The sequence below is a fragment of the Amyelois transitella genome, chromosome 6 (assembly GCF_032362555.1).
Source record: "Amyelois transitella isolate CPQ chromosome 6, ilAmyTran1.1, whole genome shotgun sequence".
Lineage (NCBI taxonomy): Eukaryota > Metazoa > Arthropoda > Insecta > Lepidoptera > Pyralidae > Amyelois > Amyelois transitella.
Window position 1 is genome coordinate 5,092,568 of NC_083509.1, and position 23,559 is coordinate 5,116,126.

At 34.6% G+C, this 23,559-nt stretch overlaps 2 protein-coding genes across 2 annotated transcripts; both read right to left on the reverse strand.

The window, feature by feature from the left end:
* Nucleotides 1–1,009: 1,009 nt before the first annotated feature.
* Nucleotides 1,010–17,014, reverse strand: LOC106131325 (proton channel OtopLc). The gene is made up of 15 exons (XM_013330396.2): nt 16,730–17,014; nt 16,036–16,191; nt 10,497–10,572; nt 9,569–9,631; nt 7,591–7,744; nt 6,513–6,618; nt 6,283–6,432; nt 5,742–5,886; nt 4,977–5,173; nt 4,162–4,312; nt 3,807–3,950; nt 3,593–3,698; nt 3,064–3,219; nt 2,339–2,588; nt 1,010–2,002 (listed from the first exon to the last, which is right to left on the reverse strand). The coding sequence occupies exons 1-15, from the start codon at nt 16,883–16,885 to the stop codon at nt 1,682–1,684; spliced, it is 2,331 nt and encodes a 776-aa protein (XP_013185850.2). The 5' UTR covers nt 16,886–17,014; the 3' UTR covers nt 1,010–1,681.
* A 408-nt stretch (nt 17,015–17,422) lies between these two features.
* LOC106131057 (uncharacterized) lies at nt 17,423–22,973 on the reverse strand. The gene is made up of 8 exons (XM_060944610.1): nt 22,818–22,973; nt 22,383–22,550; nt 21,701–22,056; nt 21,021–21,183; nt 18,917–19,012; nt 18,539–18,637; nt 18,131–18,342; nt 17,423–17,665 (listed from the first exon to the last, which is right to left on the reverse strand). The coding sequence occupies exons 1-8, from the start codon at nt 22,971–22,973 to the stop codon at nt 17,437–17,439; spliced, it is 1,479 nt and encodes a 492-aa protein (XP_060800593.1). The 3' UTR covers nt 17,423–17,436.
* Between the last annotated feature and the right edge of the window lie 586 nt (nt 22,974–23,559).

Here is a 23,559-nt window from a genome sequence, read left to right on the forward strand (position 1 = left end):
GATTATTAGCAACCTGAACAAGCCATACAACTGAATGGGGCTTTTCAGTCTTCGAGAAGCTGTTGGCTCTGTCTACCCCGTAATCTAGGATAAAGACGTGATTGTATGTAAAAATTGTTGTTTTGAAAACAAAAATGTTGGTTACAATTTAGCTTCAATCTAAGAATTTACTAAACTATTTTTCCGGTGCCAAAACGGTAAAAAAATAGTGGACCGCTTGAGGTTTAGTTAAAGTTCCAGCTCAAGTTATTAAAGAAGGGAATCCCGGAATAATAGCATTGAAGGGTGTAGGTAACTGGGTAAACGTAAGAATAAAACCGAACCCGCACTCGCGCTTTTGAATTGAATCCAAGACCTTTTGTGTCGGACTGACATTTTGACTACTGTCACTGTGTCAGAAAACATCAAGTAAAATTTATTGACATATATTTAAACAACCTCGTATTTGACAACAAATTTGTTCCCTATATACTCTACAAACACCGCAGGTCAATGCGACGAAGTAACTAGTTTGTATCTCGGGCGTCGCCCGAGTTAAGTGCGCCGGTGCTCCTGGACCGTCCGAGTACTTAACCTAATATTCTGTAATTGTATTAAGGCCAGCAACATTAATTAACCCGCTCTCCGAGTCGCCAGCTAAGATGTTCTATTGATACGTGCTTTGTGGCAGCCCTAATGTATGCGACATATACATTTGTGCATGCATGGCTTCACACGAGTTCTGAATCTAGAATTAATTGAATGATGATCTGAATAAATATGATACGCTTGCTAAAAAGATAGATACGTACGTAAGACAGGCGATCAAATAAAAAATTTTGATTTTGGTTTTTCTTTCATCCTCAATTTGTAAGAAAAAATTTAATTCTGCCTATTATGTAATTGATAAGACTTACTTGACTACCTCTTCAATATCTTCAAATAGGAAGACATTCAAGAGAAAGGTTTTTATGTATAAAAGCTGACCGTATGAAGCCGGGGTGGATCGCTAGTTTAGTATAAAACCCAATTGAATGGTATAAGTATTATATTTGTACAAAAATACGGAATTATTTTGGTTACTACTAAATATACAACTATTAGCTTATCTACCTTAGATACAAGTTAAGATTATCTAACCTTATCACTCTTAAAACATTTCTATTAATTCATATCTTATCATCGCGAATCCATCTACGTAAAAGCCGAAACAATCTTTAAAAAAAATACCCAAGTTAATAAAATATCACATAATGCAGTCAATACAATTCAACGTTAAAAATCCTTTCTACGTACATAATAATAACTTTAAGAAAATAGGAGGACATAATACTATCAAATCACAATAACTCCAATACACACACAATATTTTGTGGTCAGCTCTTACCTTCGTACAATCAAAGTTTATTTAATTTAGTTAACCAAAACGGCTCTTAAACGAGCATTCATGTATATATACCACCTCACAAATTTAAGATGATATGAAATAATAAAAAACTTGACCATGATACACCTACCTATTTGTTTACCCTTCCTAAAGACGGATGGATGAATATTTTTATTTTTCAAATAAAAAGGCCTAAAGAATATAGATGAAAGTTACATTTCGCTATGTTTTATAAACAACAAATGAGAAATATAGATCAAAAACAATCACGCAAGTACAAAGCCGTGGACAAAGGAACAAAAATAAGACGTGAAATTAATGTTCACTGCCTGGTTTGTATGCAGAATTCCAAATATCTGCGAAACATACACTGGAATGGAATCTATAGAACATGATAAGAGGCAGCGTGACATGGCCCAGGATAGACCACAAAACCTTTCCATAGAAAGTGTATCTTTCGTCGAGGCTCTCAGGGGATTTGAAGGAGAAGGTGTAGAAGATCCACATGCCCACGTTAGCAATAATAAGGAACATGAGAAGTTCCCTCCCAGGCTTCGTCCGCCGGAGTTTCTTCGTATTGCTGCATCGCCGAAGGCCATCCATGATGAGTGGCGTCTGAACGAGGACCTGGACGACCTGAATGATAAATATTAGGAGTTTATTTATTTATTTATCTGGAAGATTATCGACTAAATTTACCACACAAACGAAAAAATAGCAATAAGAAGCCATTTATTGCTATTTTTTAGTTTTTTATGAAGCTGATCTCGTCCGTATTAGTATTTTTAATATATTATCGGTATCGGTTTTTAATATATTAAGAGGCCGTTATGTAACAACTTTGTCAAATCAAAATTTTTCACTTTTTTGTCTAACGGTCGGATCGGGAATATGCTTTGATAAGGAGGGAGTGATTAGCTTACTATTTCATTGTCACAAAAGCAATATGAAAAATTTGCTTTCACAACTTACCATGACTATAAAATCAATCGACTTTACAACGTTCAAGATGTTTATGGTCGCCACCATTGACAACATGGTCTCCATGAAGAAAGCTGGTAGACATATAAACAGCAGAACATCATCAAGCAAAGATGTAGGATGTTCATTTATATCCAGTTTCCTTAGTTGATTGTACGCGAATACTACTGATAGGAGCATCACAAGGTGGAGACACAGCTTGGTAACGTCATTCAGCAAGTATCCAATCTCAAGGTATTCTCTGAAACACAAAGGTTCAAAATTCACTTTTCGACACCACTAAAGACGAAGCCGATGAACAGTCCTCTGTTAAAGCATGGCAGTCCGCATAGATATCTTATGTTTCGGGTGAAATCCTTTTTTTAATATTTAACCGTTTGGGTTAGGAAAATCGAATATCTTAACTTTCTTGAATACCGTTGAACTGTGTGGTTCCCGGCATCAATGGAAAAATGAATATAACTACTTCATTTTTTTCCCATGGATATCGTAAAAGCAGACTTAGGGATAGGTTAATAAACTTGGGATTCTTCTTTTAGTCGATGGGTTAGCAACCTCGCTATTTGAATCTCAATTCTATCATTAAGCCAAACAGCTGAACGTGGCCTTATTGGTCTTTTCGAGACTGTTGGCTCTGTCTACTCCGCAAGGGATATAGAAGTTATTATACATACGTATGTATGTTCTTGAGTAAAAATAAAAGGTTCAACACTCACTCTCCAACACTACTGAAGACGAAGCCAAGTATGAGATTCCCGGCGATGCCCACCATGAGGATGAGGCCGACGAACAGGCCTCGGTTGGAGGCGTGGCAGTCTGCGTAGATTACGATGTTGCTTGTGAAATCATTTTCCTCATTAGCTGACGGAATCCTGAAACATTTAAGTACATTATTTTATATTTGACAAATTATTCAATAAATTATGTAATAATAAATGGACGATAGTATCAGCACAGCACAATAAAAAGTGAAGTCTAACATTTCATGTACCCATTATTTAAAGCTTAATAGGAGAATTTAGTGCGTAACTATTCCAATAGAAAATCTTAGGGTTGAGCACCGCCTTTTAAGTATAACTCTGCGGCTACTTAGACATTAGGTACGAGTAGTTCGAAATCTACTTACCTACATATCTCAAATATTGTTAAATATCAAAATAAGGACACAAAATCTCAATTTGGTTAAATTAAGAAAGATATTTCTATTTTTTCTACAATTTATGTTACAATACGTATATGACTTACTTGCAAACCGTATAAGTATCATCCAAACTAGAGTTGATTTCAGAATTGATGCCTTCTTCATTTTGACAGTTTCCAATATTGCTCCAAATTATGTAATAGACGGCCACTGAAAATTATAATTTATATTAATTTCTTAAAGCTTGATATAAGTTATGTAGAAGGGCAAAAGTTTTGCACAGGGATATAATAACATTTTATCATAAAATGTACTAACCAATAAAAATGTTGAATTCGACGCTAAATGGGTACAAGTAAGGAGAAAAGTTCTGGTAAATCGTCGTTAGAGCTGGAGAGTTAGTGCAGTTCTCATTTGACAGGCTATCTATATCTATGAAGCGTGATGCTGGCTCAACTGAAACTGTCATAAAAAATGTAATGATATTGACGTATTATTCTTGATTTGTATAAGCTGTATAGTTTTCTGTTTGATCTTAGTAAGTATTCCGCCAATTGTGGTACAGTACAGTTTATGAAACTTATCAAATTTTCATTATTTATTTTGAAGTTATTACCATACATTAGAAGTAAAAATAAATATTGCATTAAAATATAATTATAGCACATGTTACCTGTACCGTCTGCATTCGTTGTTTCGTAATGAGATTCATTTCTAGAATTGGCGTAATTTACTAATCCTAAAACAGTTTCTCTCACGATGGCCGATATCCAAAAGCACAGACTGCTTCCAATCATATGCATGAAGGCGAAGTGCGCTAGGCCCTGCAACAATAAAACATTTTAAGTTGTTCGTTGTGACTATATCTACATGGAGATGTTGATATATTTATTCGGATTCCATTTCTTTAAACTGTTATCAGTCCAGAAACAAAATATTTTTTTATTGAGGGCGTTTAATATTCTTTAACTTTAGATGCGTAGTCACATGCATTTTAACATCACTATATTTTTAGAGGCGACTCTTAAGAAAGGCAGATATTGAAACAGGCGGTCTTTTATGCAGGGATATAGCGATAGTAGTTCTAAATTACTGTTTGTCAGTATTGGGAACATTTTCAAATATAAGAAACATACTGACAACTTTAACAACTGATAACTTTAAATCAAATCCTACTTTTAAATCCACGAGGTATACTCGTAATATTTTTACTAACGCTAATTACAGGGTAGGTACTGTGTATTTATCTTGAACTTAAATAGTTCCTTTTTATTCTGGCAGTAAATTTCAAGATAGGCTAGGTAGTGCTTATTTGTCATTGAACATACATTGTATAATGAAAAATGAACATTGCTGTTTTGTTGTCGAAGCAAAGTGCAAATATATAAATTGCCTTAAAGATACAAAAGTAAAGATAAAATATATGTTTTATTTGATAATATTAAAACCTAGCGAGTAATAACATAGAGAAAATACATCAAATATTACCTGAGCCCGCAATATTATCACGTTCGAGTATTTGAATATGAAAAATAATTGCAAAAAGCAGTATATCGGGCTTAAAATGTCGAGCGCTACTTGATAAAGGTTCACGCAGTCATCATTATGAATGTGGTCGTCGAGTAGCAGGCTAATTTGAATAGTCAAAAGCAGCATCGAATGAATAAGATGGCCAATGGCGAAACCTGAAAAAAAATACGAGTGGTTATATTTACGTGATTAAAAACAAAGTATATTACAAATATAAAATATCAATCAGATCGCTGATTTCACTCAGAATGTTTTAAATAAAATAATCAAAAATAAACTAGACATCTAAACATATAAAACTATAGATAACAGAAATTGCATTCATACCAGTTCCAGGGATAGTTTTGGGAAATTCTCCTCTTAGTGCTCCCCTACACTACCCAAGAAATTGAAATGCTTGTCAAATTCAACTTTCTACGTACAGTTGTATCTGCACCTTGTGCGTCAGTCACTTAGTAACTCAATGTATCATATATCATAAATATAAACATATATATTTATTTACATACATAAACTCACGCCTCTTTCTTTCTTTTCTCTTTCTTTTCTTCTTATATATTTATTTATATATTAATATTAGTAGTAGCGCGATAAACTATCGCTGTCCCATTTCACGTCTTAATAAAAAGCGAAAAAGCGATAGTTTATCACACGATAAAAACGGCGTGATGCATGCCATGCTACAGGGGCAGGTATTTATTTTTCAAATATCACGATGCTAACCTGCTGCGCCAAGTTTGAGATAGAAACTTCCAGAATGCCTGCCCTGGCTGAAACAGTAGTCGTGGCTCAAAGGAATTAGTTGAGGCAATGACAAAGCTCGGAAGGGCTCACCCCTTTCTCCAGATGACCGTATGTCATAGTCTTCCTGTAAAAGGAATGCCACAATGAATATTCAATATTCAATCACATATTTTTTATTATTGAATAAAAAAGTAAATAATAAAAAGTATGTAACACGAATTAAAAATATTTTTATAATTAGTGGATTTATTTATTCGGTTCAATAAATTTAATTTCTCGGCTACATTCTTAATGATAACGACCCACAACAAAACCTACATCACGTCACAGTCAAAACTCATATCGATACGAGTTTTGATTGAAACAGTATTAACTCCTGAACTGAACGTGGCCTGTCAGTCTTTTCAAGACTCTTGCCTCTATCTACCCAGCAAGGGATAGTGATTAAAAGAATGTATGTATGTATACTATTATATTATTGGTATAGTAGTGAAGTAGTGATTATTTGTATTAAACTTACGTCTTCATTCCTGTAGAAATCGGATATCTTTTCTTCATTTAATGCTTTTATTCTTTGGTTTTTCAGCGCTTTCTTTTTATATCGTCCGATATCTATGATTAAATAAATATGGTAGATGAATCCCGCTGAACAGAGTATGAGAGAATAGTACTGAAACCAAAATATTTAATTTTTATAAACACGTGATATTGTTGCAAATAAAAAAATTGTATAAATAAGCTATACGTTACCACAGCTGGGTCTTGCTCTATAAATCTATCTGCTAAATAAATCATTATTCCTGCGGTCACTAATAATATTGCATACATGCAGCTTGTGACCAGGGACAAGTATTTACTGAAAATAAAAAATAAATTGGTAATGAAAAACAGTTTAAACTGTCAATCGTTTAAAAAAATATAAAGCAGATAAACAAAGAGTTTCAAGACATTTCTCTACATATGTGAGGGTCCACAAGAGATAGAATGAAATTGGTGTCAACCATAAGTCCTGAAAAAGTTTTGTATTTGTAACAGTCGGCAGACATCAAATTCGCACATTTGGTGGCGCTGCTTTTCACAAGTTTAAGTCTTGGCCCCCTTGAGCCAAAAATAAATTGAAACCTCATTTAAACCAGTTACAGTTTCGAAAACGAATAATTATATAATGAGCTCATTACTCTATCTATGTTAAGTATATATATATATATATATTAAGTATATATATATATATATATATATATATATACTTACTTAACACAGTTGGTAGGTATTGTTGATATATACTGGGAGAGAAGCAAACGTCCAATTAAAAACTATTATAAACTAATGGTATAAATATCAGGTAGTTTTAAGATTAATACATATTATACAATTATAAGAAAAAACCTTCTTAATAAACTTCTATTTTCAGGCTATCTAATCTAACATTTAAAATTTTAGGCATGATAATACCTATAAAATTAATATCAGGTAAAAAAATAATTTATTATCTCCCATAAATTTTAAGTTTTCTATTTATTTATTTTTAGTAATTTTGATACTAAATGCACAAATTATGTGATTGTAAAACGCAAGATTTGATGGTATTTTGAACTTGTTTATGCATAAGAGGACACCGATGCAATCCGCTTTATTTTGACTGTGTACCTACTCTTCTCACGCTGCACATTATATAAGACTGAGACGAAACCAATTTTAACTTCTTTCCTTTATCTCGTCACTCACACAAAACGCCCTCAATCCGATTTAATGAGTCAAAAATGCCCTTCAATGGCAATTCAAGTTCATTTGTGTCATAACCAAACTATAAATGAAAAAGATTACTTACACGGTGAGCTTCGTATTCTCCTTAGGATTAGTGGGGGGTGGCGCATGAGTTTCTATAGATCGGAGCGATTGCGCGTCCATGGTGGCAACGGAACGTTTCCTAGGAGTAGCCCCACCGCGTATGTCGTTCGCGGGCGTATACAAACGGTAACTGCCTGGATAAACAAAATAAATACAGATATTAAATTATCTTTTTTTACAACGATGACTTATTTCATGTTTTTGGAGTATTACTGTTATATGATAGATACTTAGATTGTAACGCTAATAGGTTTATCGATATTGATTAAAAAATTACGTCACATACTCGTCGCTGATTCATTTGATAAATCTACTAACATCTAGTGTTGAGTTTTATTACATAAATATTCTCATCATAAAACAATATCTACCAAAGTATAGAATCGATGTCGGTGGATGAAGGGTTAAGGGTCGAATCCCACTGTAGCTATGTCTTAATAAATCTTGAATTATATTGATACAACTGAATTCAATGTGTTCCTATGATCGCAGGAATCGGAATTCGTAATCTCAAATTGTCAAAATGAACATATTTGGACCGATGGGCACCTTTTCTAAGACGCAAGCTAGGTAATGGATAATGGAGAAATGATCAAAACGAAACTATTATGAATAAAGAACTATCAAGCGTCAAGTTTTATCCTTATTCATTCAGGATCATTTAGGATTCCTTATTGTGTAAAGCAGTAAAAAACATGCACAAACAAAAAAATATCATTTGTTGTTGTATTGTCACTATCGAACCTCCATCTATTGCCCATGGGTGTAGTAAAAGGTTACAAACGGAATATATTCGGACTATATTTTTTCGCAAAGAGAAAACATAGTGTGCTACCCTTCTCTTCTCGTACAGATTGTAAAAGTCAATCAACGCTAATGGGATTATTTTATTATGCTATGGGCTAGCAACCTACCACTATTGGAATCTTAATTCCAACGTACAGCATACAACTAAATGTGGCATTTCAGTCTTTCAGAGACTGTTGGCTTTGTCTACCCCGTATGTGACGAAGACGTGGTTATATTATGTATGATGATGGAGGTATGTATGATGGAGAGAAGATGTCATACTTGTTTTAAAATGCATACTTTTGGAATGTGACTAAAAACGGCAAAATGGCGTAGTTTAACCAAAAAATTTACTCATTCAACAAATATCATAAATTAACAAATATGTGTGTATAATATCTATTCATACATGAGTAACCTACTATGTATTTATGTTATATTTCTTGGACATTTTACTTGTTAACTATGTACGTAATTTGTAAATTGTCTGTATGTGTACCTACATTAATAATAAAAAAATATAGGTACAAACAAATTTTAAAAAGTGCCGTTGGTTCCCGGCACCAATACAAAAAAGAATAGAACCACTCCATCTCTTTCCCATGGATGTCGTAAAAGGCGACTAAGAGATAGGCTTACAAATTTGGGATTCTTTTTATGGGCTAGCAACCTGTCACTATATGAAGGCTCTGTCTACCCCGCAAGGGATGTAGACGTGACAATATGTATGTATGTACACATTTTTCAGTCTGCCTACACCTACACCCATGGAAAAGATGCGCGGTGTGTATGAAATTTAAATGCAATCGTTAAAATAAGTTGAAGTGAAACTGTATGTAAATTGTAAGTATGAAAAAGATATTCTGTCACAAAGCATTCATTAATCATTATCACACATTTAAAAATATTGTATATTATAAAATCAGTACAAATTTGTCTGTATCTCCGATTGCACTACAAGTACATGCTTATCTCTGGAACTACATATTAAACGGATTATTTTGTTGCATTGCTTTTAAGTTTGGAAAACTTGAAGGGAAAAATTCATTTTGACATCTACTCGTAGAACACCTGATGTATTACGACGATCAGCTTAAGTAGTCTCGGGTAACAAGTAAGGCACACGTGTTATTATATAAATAATCGTGTATAAATTTTTATTAACTTACTTAGAGATTTTATGTCTCCATTTCTGTAGCCACCATTCTGCAATGGGGTGGAGTTTTTGTCACCTGTGTAAAATATTAAAATTAATTTTATTTTGTCAACTTATCTCGAAGCGAAGAAGAAGAAGGAAATTTTCAAGGAAGCAAGACCAGTAAAATAAGATCTAGAAAAATAGCACCGCTCCATCTTTTGGCCGTAGATGTCGTAAAAGGCGACTAAAGAAATAAGCAATAGGTATAATGATAATAAGTCAACCAGTGAAACCTGGAACGCTGGTCTGGTACCGACGGGTGGTCATTGTTTTATCTCGAACTCCGAAAATTTGATCAAGAGAAAAGGCTTGTAAACTTGGTACTCCTCCTTATTTTAGGCAGTTATCTAGCAATTTTAAATATCTCTGTTTTATCACTAGGCCATCATGCGAGGATTTTTAGTCTTACGACTTTTAGCTCTGTCCACCCCATGAGAGATAAAGAGATATGTGTATGATAATAGTGTATACTTTTGCAAATGACTTTAAAGTTATGATGTAGTTCATTTACCTTAAAATATATTTTTTTAAGTTATGACGAGAAATATAGTAATTGCACCATATTCACGAGGAAGAAGAAGAAAGGTACGTCATTTAGCTATAATCAATGTATCAAAAATTTTTATCAACTTTTTGATTCACGCGGGGTGACAATAATGATTACCAGGTATAAAATAAATATTGCCGTGTGATTCCCAGCACCAATATCTGCCTAAAAGAATAGGACCACTCCATCTCTTTCCCGTGGATGTCGTAAAAGGTTACGAAAGGGATAGGCTTATAAACATGGAATTATTTTTTTAGGCGATGGGCTAGCAACCTGTCACTATTTGAATCTCAATAATTTTACTAACAGCTAAACATGAATGAATAAAATAAATACTCTATCATACTCGTACCTATGGGTGTTGTTGATCCAGAATCTTCACCTCTACTTGAAATTACCAGCTTGGGTACTTGTTTCTCGCTGTTTTCCTGGAAACAAATTTAAGTCTGAAAAACTTACCCTTACATTTTTGCTCTAGATATTTCTAATTCTTTGTTAGATATATTATTTTTTTATTCTATATTTTTATGCGCCAGTATCTTATACTCTTTTTTTTCTTTTTAAGCTTGTTTTGTGCCGATGTCAAGTTTAAACAGCTTTAGTTATAGTCATATAATTATACTTTCTATTGGTCGAGTAATAGCTGTAGGTGTTACTTCGCCCATTTTCGGGACTTTTTGGGACAAAATTAAACAGCATTAAATCCGATATTGTAACACTCTTCAACACTCATGCTTAACACGAACTCTTATAAATCATTAATAGTCAAAAAGTCCTGTCTTAACCTTTTCTCATCTCATGATCTTTACAAACTCAAGAAAATGCAAGAGCCAAGGTACGTGTATGCCAACTTTCGGTGACCTTATTTACTTTTAAAGAAGCGCGATTTAATGTACCTTTACATGTTTGTAATTTTTGATAGCGCCATCTAGATGGCTTTTAATATTAATATTATCATATCCCAATCAATTATACTAATCAATAGATATGCTGTTTTGTATTACGTGTAATATTATTCAATTCAATCTAGATGTCTATAGTCTCCCGTTGGCCTATAAGTTATACCGCGAAAGATACGTAGGTATTTAAGTTGTATGCTTATTAAGATACCTACCGTAAAAGGTACTTTAATATACGAGTATAGTACTTATTAAATTAAATTAGATTTTTACTAGAATTTTGCATTCATCGCAAACCGTGAAACCTACCTTTATTAAGATAGTCGAAGTTTAGTTGACGTACGATGTTAAATATTTTAGTAATATGCAATAGGGACAGGGCGGGATAGTTGACAATCTCATATTTCCGTCATGCAAGCGAACAAAAAAGGCGCGCAGGCATCGAAAGCTGAACGAAATCGGATTAATAACTTCATTAGTCGCTTGTTTCTCTCGATAGACACCACCCTGTATTTCACTATAATCCCATTATGGTGTCCTGCAACGAGTTTCGTATGAAGCGTTCACTGTGGGAATTTAGTATCGCAAAAAGGTATCGCCACTTTATATAGGCACTCTGGCCTACTCTTTTACATTTCCGCCCTGTTGTTGAGCTAATTGCTTTTCGAGGGAGCTACCATGTCAGTTGATATTCCTCATCTTTTATTGTGCTATTATGGGTGTAGTTACTTACCATGTCTTTTAATGTTTGACTAATGCATAATGGCAGAAGTATTATTTCTTTCTTTTCATTGTCGGGGATTTCCATATAATCAGAATGACGCATAATCAAACGCTTTTTCCTTGAAAGATCAGTTGCTGATATAGTTCTATCAAATTACGATCGTAAACAATAATACACATTTTTTATTTTGTTTTAATATATGTGAATGTCTACGCTAGTATAAATACATAACAAGTCTGCCTAGAATCTTGTTTAGATATCTGCCTGCCTGCCAATACACCCAAAACCGAGGATAGGTAGGATCGGATAGAGTGGATATAATTATATGTTGGAAAGAACGTCTCGGGTAGCGTAGAATATCGGTGGAGGGTACCACTTGAACACGCTGAGCTGAGAGGTAGAGTCCAGTACTTATAGATCGGATCTTCGGGATCTATCGCCGTAAAGTAGTCCATTCATCATGTATTTCCTAACATCTCGTATGTTAAGTAGGAGGTAAAAGGAGGTCAAGGAAAATTAATTTTCATGTGCGTGTCTTTGATAGCATTTCCTACCAGTGAACTCTGACTCGTAGACAGTGTAGAACGAATAACTATTGTGCGTAAGTTGTATTTTGTTTGTAGGTATGTTTGTCAAGATCTGCAGAAGAAAACTTGAAGAAATCCAGAAAGCCACATTTTGATACTTGCATCTATTGGATATCATCTTACTGGTACGAAAAATAAACCTTAAAAAGCGATGATATTTCAAATCGGTTACATTCAAGATTTCTTTAAATAAGACAGCTACTCAGCAATATTACTATTATTTTTTGTTGCATTATTATTGAATGTATATATTGTTTGTTGTTTATGAGCTTGACTACTTGTAGGTAAACATCGTTTGATTAAAACATACATACATACATACATATGGTCACGTCTATATCCCTTGTGGGGTAGACAGAGCCAACAGTCCTGAAAAGACTGATAGGCCACGCTCAGCTATTTGGTAATGGCTTAATTGGCTTTAATTGGCTTAATGATAGAATCGAGGTTCATATAGTGACAGGTTGCTAACCCATCGCCTAAAAAAGAATCCCGAGTTTGTAAGCCTATCCCTTAGTCGCCTTTTACGACATCCATGGGAAAGAGATGCAGTGGTTCTATTCTTTTTTGTATTGGTGCCGGGAACCAAACATCGCGTTAAAAATATAAAAGTATGATATTACAATTTTTCTTGACTAACCAACGTAATTTAGTCAGAATTGACTAATTGATTAATTGTGTCCATATAATGTAAATGTTTTACATAACAAACATGTTTGATAATTGCTTAGCTGCTAATAATTGCTTCATACTAAGTCGCGGGAAATAGCAAGTAACATAATGAAATTATCTATATATACAATATGCCTACTATGTACTCATTAAATTCTTTTCTACAAATATCCATTTTATTTTCCTATATGTAGATTGAACTAAATCTAACAATAGTATGCATTAGGTATCCAGGTTTGATTACCGTCGTCACATTTTAATCAAATAATTTACAAAAAATTACACGACCGATATAGCGAGGTGCCATTTATCGGTGAACGTTTTATGCAGATAAAATATGAATGAATAGATTATAATGGTGTTAATGAACATTCCGATTGCGTCGATTTAACTGCCCCTGTGGGGATAAAAAATAAAGAGATCGAATTTTCATTAGCAGAGGCGTTGGGGCGGCACGGTGTGTCCGCGGCCGGTATTTACAGGAGGGGGTGCGAGAGGGCGGGGGGTGTATAGGGTGGCTCGCGGCCGGCTGGACTCAAAAGGTTTACAGTTCGCTGCGCGAGAGTGACCCGCCTCACAAACACGGCCCGCGCCGCTCGACACTATGGAACTGTACGCGCCCTTTACAACAAACCTCTCAACTTTTATTTTTGTAAAGAGTACTACTTTGATTGGTTTTTGGTTGATGAATAAGCCTTTCAGCGGAGGGTTGTTAATAAAAAATTGAATTATCTTTCTTTAAGAAGATAGAACTTATCCCATTTTTAGTCTGCATTATTTTTAGTCTAGTCTACACTTATGTAGTACTTAAAATATAGACATTAAAAAGTAATCTATGGTCCTAATTAAAAATTATGTCATACTGATTATAAAAGTCATGTACCTATAAAAAATAAGGAAATAAGTCGCGGAAAAGAAAGATAAATGGTATTTCCAATAATTTTATAAGATGTTGTAAATCAACTAAAATATTCCATTCGTTGATATGATAATATTATAAAAAGTTTGTACTTTTATCACTTGAACAAAGCATGATTTCTTTTTTATTATTATTTTGTTTTAGCTTTTGGTTTATTTTGTCACTCATGTTCTAAGTTTCTTAAGCTTTCTGGTTTGTTTGCTATTTGATACAACTCAAACCAGTTGGCTAGTGTTTTTGTTTCGAAGACAACAAAGTATGATTTGAAATATACAGTAATGTTATTTGATGAGCTACCTATTTATATTTTTTTCTTCTCAAAACAAAATCGAAGGATGTTTGAGATTTGTGGTGTGTGTCTGTTTCATCGTAACAGACAAATGAATAAGCTAATTTGATGCTGCGTAAATAATATGTTTTAAGTAATAATGGGTTTTAACTTTATGTGATGGAAGTCGGTTTAAATAAATAAAAAGGAATATTGGCATGTTAGCACAAATTAAGGTGCTTCTAACATGACTCACTCATATAAAATAAAGTATATAACTTAATTCAATTAATTTAATTTGTCAAAGTTTGTTCTGTAACAAATCGATACTGTTCTAAGGCCGGTATTGGTAGTTAAACATTAACTAACATGTCTGACAAATAACCTCATTATGAACATCTTTTGATTTATAAGTTGCAGAAATGTTTGTACGTATAAGAGACAGAATAGCGAAATAATAATGTACTCAAATACTGTAAAACGTGTCCATATTATGCCACCGGAAAAGTCATTACAGCCCATTGCTCCCATATATACGAATTCGCTGTTTAAACTACGGGACGAAGCTTAAAATAAATTTACTTCAAAAAACAGCGCAAAACAGCCTGTTGCAATATTTACATTTTTCTAAATGAAACTGTCTAGGCGTGTAAGCTTCAGTCAACACAATAGTAAAGGAATACTGTTGAAACAAAAAATGTTGATTCGTTTTATGGATTAACTGATAAATGATTTTAATCACTGTTAATCTGTGACGTGGATTTGATTGATGATGGATTGATGTTAATATCTACTTATGCGAGATTGTTATTCTTCTGTGAATTTTTGAGGATAACATCGATAATTCTGTCACAATTTATGTTGAAAATATGTAAACTTAAAATTTTTGGACCGAGATTTAATAAATTAGGTACCTACATATGAATTTACAAAATATATTCTGCATCTTCTTAGATAACCAAATTATTATAATTACATTCTTCTACAGTCTTAAGTTGTCTGGGATAATGGCCAAAAAGGCGCATCTTGGGCTCCTCTCCAGAGCGGTAAGGATGCAACCGAAACTTATGTTAGGAGGAAGAAGAAGTGTGTTTGTCATTGAAGATCTTTCTTGATTTATTTCATTTAGCCATCAGAAATTAAAATTTATAACAGAACAGCAGGCTCTAACGACAAATCAGCCCCCTTATTAACAAGATAAAATGTCATACTTATCTTTCTTTCATTTCGGATAGGTAACCAAAAAAAAAGTAATCAGGAATCGGTAAGACATTTGCCCTAAGCTAAGTGAATTGACCGCCTGTATATTGTAAGCTTAATGTAATAAGCATAACCTACATATACGACGATACTACTAAATTACTATGATAGTAGTAATGTAGAGGCTTGTATCTTAGGATACTTGGAATATAAAATAATGTTAGCTTTATGTTTTAGGAAGAAAGATAGGTATTTATAAGAAGAAATAACTTCTAAGTAACTGCTTTAAAAATCAAATTTCGATAAGATCACTTAAAGCAGGAAATTGACACGTCATGGTAAATGTTATCAATAAAATTTTATCAGTAGCTACCAACTCAGTTAATGATCTTTTAGAAACAATAATTACAATATATCTTATAAATACATCTACGTATTTTTTATTGTTTATCGAAACCACTTGACAGATTTTCTCTACACATGTTTGGACTACGGACTTGCTGTTTATATATTTTTATTATTTCTTTTGTGATATGATCATAAGGGTTCTACTGTACCATACTCGTAAACAATAATTAAATAAAATATTATAGCAATAAATGCCTATGAGGGCAAAACTTACGTCAATATAGGCCACATTACGGTTGTTGCGTCTTCTCGCCATACGCGCCATAGTAGCAGTCGGGAGGTTCCCGGACAAGGGACCGGGTTGCGACATGGTCCGCCTTCGTTCAGGAAACGTCTCCTCCGTTAGGTTATTCAGAGATCTATTTAGAATCTGGGGAAAAAGAGATTTGTCTTCGTTTAAGCGTGTTTCTCTTAAAACGTTATCGAGCGTTAAAGCTACCGGTGAACTTAATAGTAAGAGTATTCTCTACCAGTAAACCTTTTGAATTTTTTAAGAAGTGACTGGAATAAGTTCGCCCAAGTGAAAAATTCCTGTTTCTCCTATGAACACTATCCTTGAATAAGTCTGGCCTCGGAGTGACTCTTGTTTGCCTCCCGCGTTTTACAAGAGAACCTTTCTTCTAGTTGCCAGAATGCATGTTATTTATTTAATTATTGAAAAAACGTTTTACTACTGAATTTAAAAATAAAAATACGAATTTTCAATCATATTGTCATTATGAAAAAAATAAACTTTAAACATGTGGAGCAACTACAATATAATTTTATGATAAATTGCCCAATAGTGTCCAATTGTAACTTTGTTTATTATCTTTACTGTGGTACGTATTACATCTAGAAAGTACCAAATTTCTGATAATCTATTACTTTATTTTCGGGTCTTTAAATTAATATGTAACTGCACTTACCCCGGGATCTTCACGAGTTTCCGGATCATTCTTTTCGACATCTTCCTCATAATGTTGAAGCGATGTTTCTGAATGAAATTTCTTGTCTCCCAGTTTTTTCCTATTAATTATTTCATCCAAAATTTCTTGACGCTTATTATGCAAATCTTCCGCCATTTTCAAAATGTTTTTCACTTATCACTTAAAAGTAAAACTATCACGTCTATTTCATTATTTTAATTTTAATTGATATCAAACGTGTGACGCGGAAGATCTGCGATTTACAATTAGATTGCAAATGAAAAATTGGAATTGCTATCGGTTATCAAAAACGTATCAACTATTAAGGAGCAATTATCGCCTGCGGCTTATGAGTTTGCTCCTTTTACATAAAAATTATTCATTAAACACTAGAAGTATTTTTTTTAATAAAGTGTACAGCGATTGCGTAAGTAATGTGCAATAAAAGCAAAATTGAATTTTGAAGTTCTTAAATAATTGTGTAATTCTAATTTATAGTATTATTATCATTCTTGGTTTTAATCAAACATGAGGGAGGAGTCTATTAACAAACAAAGAATATGATTATCTAGATCTATCGTGATGTGGCAGATAAAGTACAGTTCTATTTTTCATTTTCATATCATGGAGTAAAAATAACGAAATCACTGATAATATAAATAATCTTTATTAAACAAAATACATCGTAACAAAAGAAGTGACCATTGTTAGTCATTCATCAGTTTGCTCAGTACGTCTTTCAGCTCAAGCGTGTACTGGGATATTGGCAATGCCAGTTCTTGGTCAGAAGTGGAAGCAGTTTTGTCCCTCACGACATAGTCCGAAGGTACCACGAAAAGCTGCTTTTTATCCCCTGCCGCGTCTATAGACCGGAGGAAGGTTGGCATTGGCAAATGTGGCCGTTTCTTCAACCATGTGTAGAATGATTTGGTTGATCTGAAATAAATTATTATAGCTGCTGCTAATATGAAGACTTTAAATGTTTACCTGGATGTCGCGAAACTTTGGCATATTTGAGAGCAAAAAATACATAGAAGAACCGGGACTCAGCAAATATATAAAACTAAATTGTCGATTGACCTTCCGTCTTTGGGCGGTAAGCGTTTTGGAATGCACGTAAGTCATATATCAAATCCAAATTGTCTCTCGATTGGCTATGTTTTCGGGAGCTAAGTCAATAACTAGGAATAAATTTTAAAAAAGTATATTCAAATTGACGGCCTCCGTGGCGCAGCGGTCGTCTGTGTCACAATTCAGTCCAGTGTCCAGGGTCTTGGATGTTTATCTATATAAGTATTTATTATAAAATATAGTATCGTTGAGTTAGTTTTTCTTAACACAAGTCTCGAACTTACTTCGAGGCTAACTCAAACTGATTTTATTTTTTAAACTTTAACATACGTGAGATGCTGAATATCATCCCACACGGCGGCCATTGTGAGTAAATCGTCGGGAATCTTGACGCAATGCCACATGCTCTCAGTGTTGTTCCGTGGCGGGATATGTTTCAATTTCTGTGGCAATGACGAGTTGAACGCCGTGGTGTGCGCCGGGCTTGTTTCAGCGTGGATATCGGACGCTATCTGCCGTTTCAGTACTCTTGGACAAGATGCCTAAGAGTGAGAGATTACTTTTTAAAGTGTACACACCTTCAGATGCTCTAAACTACCTTACCTAAACATCTTTTAAGGGAAAGAGTACCCAGAAAAACTAATAAAGACAGCTTAGAAAAAACTAGAAAAAGTTAAGTTCAGAAGATATATATTTCTAATCTTACTTATTCTAGATGAGAAACAAACGCAAACTTACCTTAGGAACACGGACGTAATTTGCAATACTTTGCAGCACACACGGCAGTATCTTTGGATCCAGCATCAAGCTACGAGATGCATGCTCATCAAACCACACCTATTAATAAAAAAGTCTATAAGAATAAAGAAGCGCAGCTAATTAGTTTTGTCTTGAAAAATATATACAACTATATTTGATAAACTAGTGTTGATTGTAGTCTATGTGTTATTTTAATGTGTAAGCTATATTAGGTAGGTATGTATGTAAAGTATCATTCAAATCAGTCAGAAGTTTTTACGTGGAAGTATAACGAGCATACACAATTACACACGTACCAACATTCGTATTTAAAATGTAAGTGTGAAGTATGACGATACAAATTTATGAAACACATACCTGGAAAAGATCTTCAATATCCTCTGGACGTTTGATTTCACTTTTGAACTCAACACTTCCAAGAGCTGTCCACCAATCGTAAAATTGTTTAGCAATCTGTAAAATGGAATGAAAATGAAGTATTTAAAAAACAATATACGTATACATACATACATACATACATAAAATCACGCCTCTTTCCCGGAGGGGTAGGCAGAGACTACCTCTTTCCACTTGCCACGATCTCTGCATACTTCTTTCGCTTCGTCCACATTCATAACTCTCTTCATACAAGCTCGGCGGTTTCGGGTACTTTTGACCTGACCCTTTACCAGGACGTCCTTAATTTGATCAAGATACGTTCGTCTAGGTCTTCCCACTCCGACCTTTCCCTCCACACTCTCCTTGTATATCTGCTTAGTCAACCTGCTTTCATTCATCCTCTCCACATGACCGAACCATCTTAACATACCCTTTTCTATTCCTGTAACTACATCTTCTTTCACATCACAACATTCCCTTATCACGCTGTTCCTTATCCTGTCACTCAATTTCACACCCATCATACTCCTTAACGCTCTCATTTCCACTGCATTTATTCTGCTTTCATGCTTCTTTTGCCATACCCAACTTTCACTCCCATACATTAATGTCGGGACCAACACGCCCCTGTGCACAGCCAGTCGAGCCTTTTTGGATAGTTTCTGACTGCTCATAAAGGCATGCAAAGCTCCATTCACCATGTTCCCCGCGTTCACTCTCCTTTCAATATCACTATCATACTTGCCATCTGATGTAAACTTTGATCCTAGATATACAAACTCTTTCACTTGCTCCACTTTTTCTCCTCCAATCAAAATATTACATGCTGTCATTTCTTTCTCCATTTCAAAAACCAGTGTTTTAGTTTTACTTACGTTCACTTTCATTCCTTTCTCTTTTAAAGCTTCATGCATACAGTTTACCATCTCCTGTAACTCCTCCGCTGATGACGCCAGTATAACCTGATCGTCGGCATAGAGCAGACATTTGACGAGTAACTCATTCATCCTTAATCCACTTTTAGACTCTTTCAAATCTGTCAAACAGCTATCCATAAATAGGTTGAACAGCCACGGTGACGCAACACATCCTTGCCTAACGCCTTTCTCAATCTTAAACCACTCAGTGTGCGCTCCGTTTATCCTGACACAAGCACTCGAATCCTCATATAAGGATTTCAGTGCTCGTATTAAGAGACTGCTCACCCCATGCATAGAAAGTGCTGACCACAATTCATTCCTCTCAACTCTGTCATAGGCCTTTTCCAGATCTACGAATGTGCAATAGACTTTTTGACTCTTGGCCAAAAACTTTTCGGCTATGCACCGCAAGGAAAAGACCTGATCAGTACATCCCATTCCCTTTCGAAATCCCGCTTGAGCATCCCATATTTTGTCATCAGTTTCATTCCTGACTCTATTAATCAATACCTTAGCATACAATTTGCCGACGACGCTAAGCAGGCTTATACCACGATAATTTTTGCAGTCCAGCTGTGACCCTTTTCCTTTGTAAAGTGGCACGATAACAGCCTTACACCAATCTTTTGGTACTCGGCCGCTTCTCCAACACAAATTGAAAAGGCAGTACAACTGACTAGCTACTACGCCTTTTCCTGCTTTAAGCATCTCGACCGACACTCTATCACACCCAGCAGCCTTTCCCGCTTTCATACTCTTAAGTGCTTCCACAATTTCGAACATTTCAATTTCGCCTTCCATCTCATTCTCTTTTTCTTCGCTATAGCAGAAATCTTTCTTATTTCCTTCCTTTTTTTCAAATAAACTTTCAAAATAGTCCTTCCATATCTTTAGTACACATTCTTCTCCTTTCACAACGCTACCATCCTGGCATCTGATCCTAGTCAGCTCTCTGGTTAAAGAGGATATACGTATAACAACATCATAAGTATTTGTACTACTACTGTGATGTATGAACTTACATAAAAGTACTTTATATAAATAAAAATAAATGTAACCTACATATCTAATTGTCAAAAGATTTTCCCTTGTAAATCTCTATCCAACTTACTACCGGATGTCAAAAATTTCACAAAATTGATTAAAATTAAAACATGACTTACTTTTTTCGTCATAATTTCTGCCTTCTTACTGAATTCATCTGATGCCGATATTTCGAAACCCTTTTGTTTGTATTTAGATTTCCATTTGATCATATCAGTTTCCGATTCATTGCAATAAAGCATTTCAAAATGGGGATTTTTGGAACTATATCTGCGTTTTTTGCTATCAGAACATTAACAAAGATTATTATGTATTTGCCAGTATTATGAAATATATGTACTTATCAACCAACTTTCAAAAATGAGATACTATATGTAAAGATGTAGTAGTCTCTGCCTACCCCTCTGGGAAAAAGGCGTGATTTTATGTACGAGGATGTATTGAGTGGTCAATCCGTTAACATATTTTCATAGTGAGATTTATTATTGATATATGCCTGACGTTATTCCTTATTCAATTAGCCAAAATTTGATGATAGGTTCTCGGAAAAATTGAGGGAACCCTTAAAATTTTATAGGTATAGTGATTGAATTTGAATGATTTAATTTGAATTTGAAGCTATGCAGACATTTGCGTAAGATTGTAATATTATATGTGGAATGGAAAATCAAAAAATATCACGGCATTTTTTATATTTTATATAACTACTTTTCTAAGACAAAAGAAAGAATTTTCTACATGATTCTTTGTAGGAAAATAATCTAGAAATAATACTAGAAGTAAAAAATCCGATTCGTACCCATATATACTCGCCAGATGAACATCCATGTCATCATGGGTCTCCGCCGGGGAGCCGGCGGTTGATGTCTCAGATTTATCAGTCCTCGTCTTATCAGTTTGAATAGACATTGCTCTCTGACAAAAACTTTTTGAAGATATCATCCTCGAAAAGTTCCTTGACATCGTTATAGTGGCTGCATGAGAAGCTTTGACAGTAAGAGATTTATGGGAAGATCTTTGTTTCATGCTTTCTGCTTGTGATACCTCGCTCCACAGGTCAGATTGTTCTTCTATTATTTCCTCTTCGGCAACTTCAACTTCTGATGGTTCAAAGTCACTCAGAGAGAAGTTGGGCCGGCTAGTAGGTCCTATTTGCTAAAAAGTGTGTTTTTTTTCAATTAACAATCTAAAAGAATGCAATTCTTATATAAATTTATGCGATTAGGTCATCCTATTCATACATCCAGTTGCCTGAATGTGCAAGGTTACTCGCGATATTTGTCCTCATCGTCAGAGCATTGGCTAGCACTAAAACTAATGTATATAACTCAGAAAAGAGTCATTAGTACATGACCGAGGTAGGATTTAAACTTGTGCTTCTTTGCGCATCACGCATTTAAATATGGCCAGTTAAACGCTTTGGCTGCCGACACTGATTCGTTATTATATCATCGACTTGAAAAAGAAAAAAGTTTTCTTACCGAAGCAGTTTTGGCTATATAAAATTGGTCCGAGGCCAAGATAGAACCGCTCTCGGAAGGTGGCTCGTAGCGCGTGGACTCCGGAGGGAGGTCGAATATCTTCGCGATTCTAGTGAACAGCACCGGGCCCACGAGCTGTCGGACTGTCTCACTTTGAGACTCCCAGAACTAAATAAGAAATTTATTAAGGAAATCTTCATATAGTGTCTCATAGCATCGCTCTTAACAATAAGGACGAAAAAGTGATGCAGTGGTCATATTATAGTCTCGAAACCCACACGGTGCAGTGATTTTACATAAAGATATTTTTTGCATTAATGATTGAATGTTTTACTGCATTTTAAAACATATAAATGGCGAAATTAGCCTCGAGCTTTTTCTGTCAGTCAACCGAGCAAGCGATATAGGATATGGGAATGTGTAAAATATTCTGACCTTGTCATCTTTATAAGATAATTCCAACTCCCGAACCACATTTCTCCAATGCAACCTGACCGAGGGTTCATTCTGTTGATATCGAGAAGGCTTTATAGCACGCAAATTCTTTGGTTTATCCCAAGTTTTAATAAGAGGTCGCTTTCCACAAGGCATGTTTTATCAACTGGAATGTTCCGAAATACTTGATTATTGGTGAAAAGATATTTGGTTTCTTTTATTATAATTTTTGATTCTGAAAGCTTCCTTATTTCAATCAATGTCATCATCATAATGTCGTCATCGATGAAATTTTATTGTAAAGAAGAAGACGTTGTACTGAGAAATGTGGGCTCCTAAGTAGGTAGGTACCCACGTCAGGAACATCAAGTTATGCGCCTATTAATCTTTCTCTAAAATTATACTTTCATATTTTATTTAACAGACTAATTGCTCTTTAGTCAGTTAAATAAGATATGAAAAAGGTCAGCGCAAAATTCATATCGCGCCATCTATTTACAAATTTTGATACCCAGTAACATCGCAATAGCACACACTCCAAAAGAAACAACCTTCGGGAAACAGCCACAGAAAGCCTTCCTTTTTCATAAATGGTGACGCCATCTAACGAAATTTCCCGATACTTGCTTCTACCATGCGCAAAAGAGTTTCATTTCATCGCAATAAGATGCCGTTAGTTTTGTTATACTTGTAAATAATATTATCGTTCAAATTATACTAATACTATACATGCGAAAGTTAG

Excerpts from the sequence above, each read along its gene's own strand:
- LOC106131325 (XM_013330396.2), bottom strand. The coding sequence starts at position 16,885 with ATGGCGGAAGATTTGCATAATAAGCGTCAAGAAATTTTGGATGAAATA. Across the intron at positions 10,573-16,035 it reads GTAATGTGGCCTATATTGAC|GAAAACAGCGAGAAACAAGT; the intron begins GTAAGTTTTGCC and ends ATTTGTTTCCAG. Across the intron at positions 4,313-4,976 it reads TGATAATATTGCGGGCTCAG|GGCCTAGCGCACTTCGCCTT; the intron begins GTAATATTTGAT and ends TTATTGTTGCAG.
- LOC106131057 (XM_060944610.1), bottom strand. The coding sequence starts at position 22,973 with ATGCCTTGTGGAAAGCGACCTCTTATTAAAACTTGGGATAAACCAAAG. Across the intron at positions 22,057-22,382 it reads ATATAGCCAAAACTGCTTCG|CAAATAGGACCTACTAGCCG; the intron begins GTAAGAAAACTT and ends CACACTTTTTAG. Across the intron at positions 18,638-18,916 it reads ATATTGAAGATCTTTTCCAG|GTGTGGTTTGATGAGCATGC; the intron begins GTATGTGTTTCA and ends TTTTATTAATAG.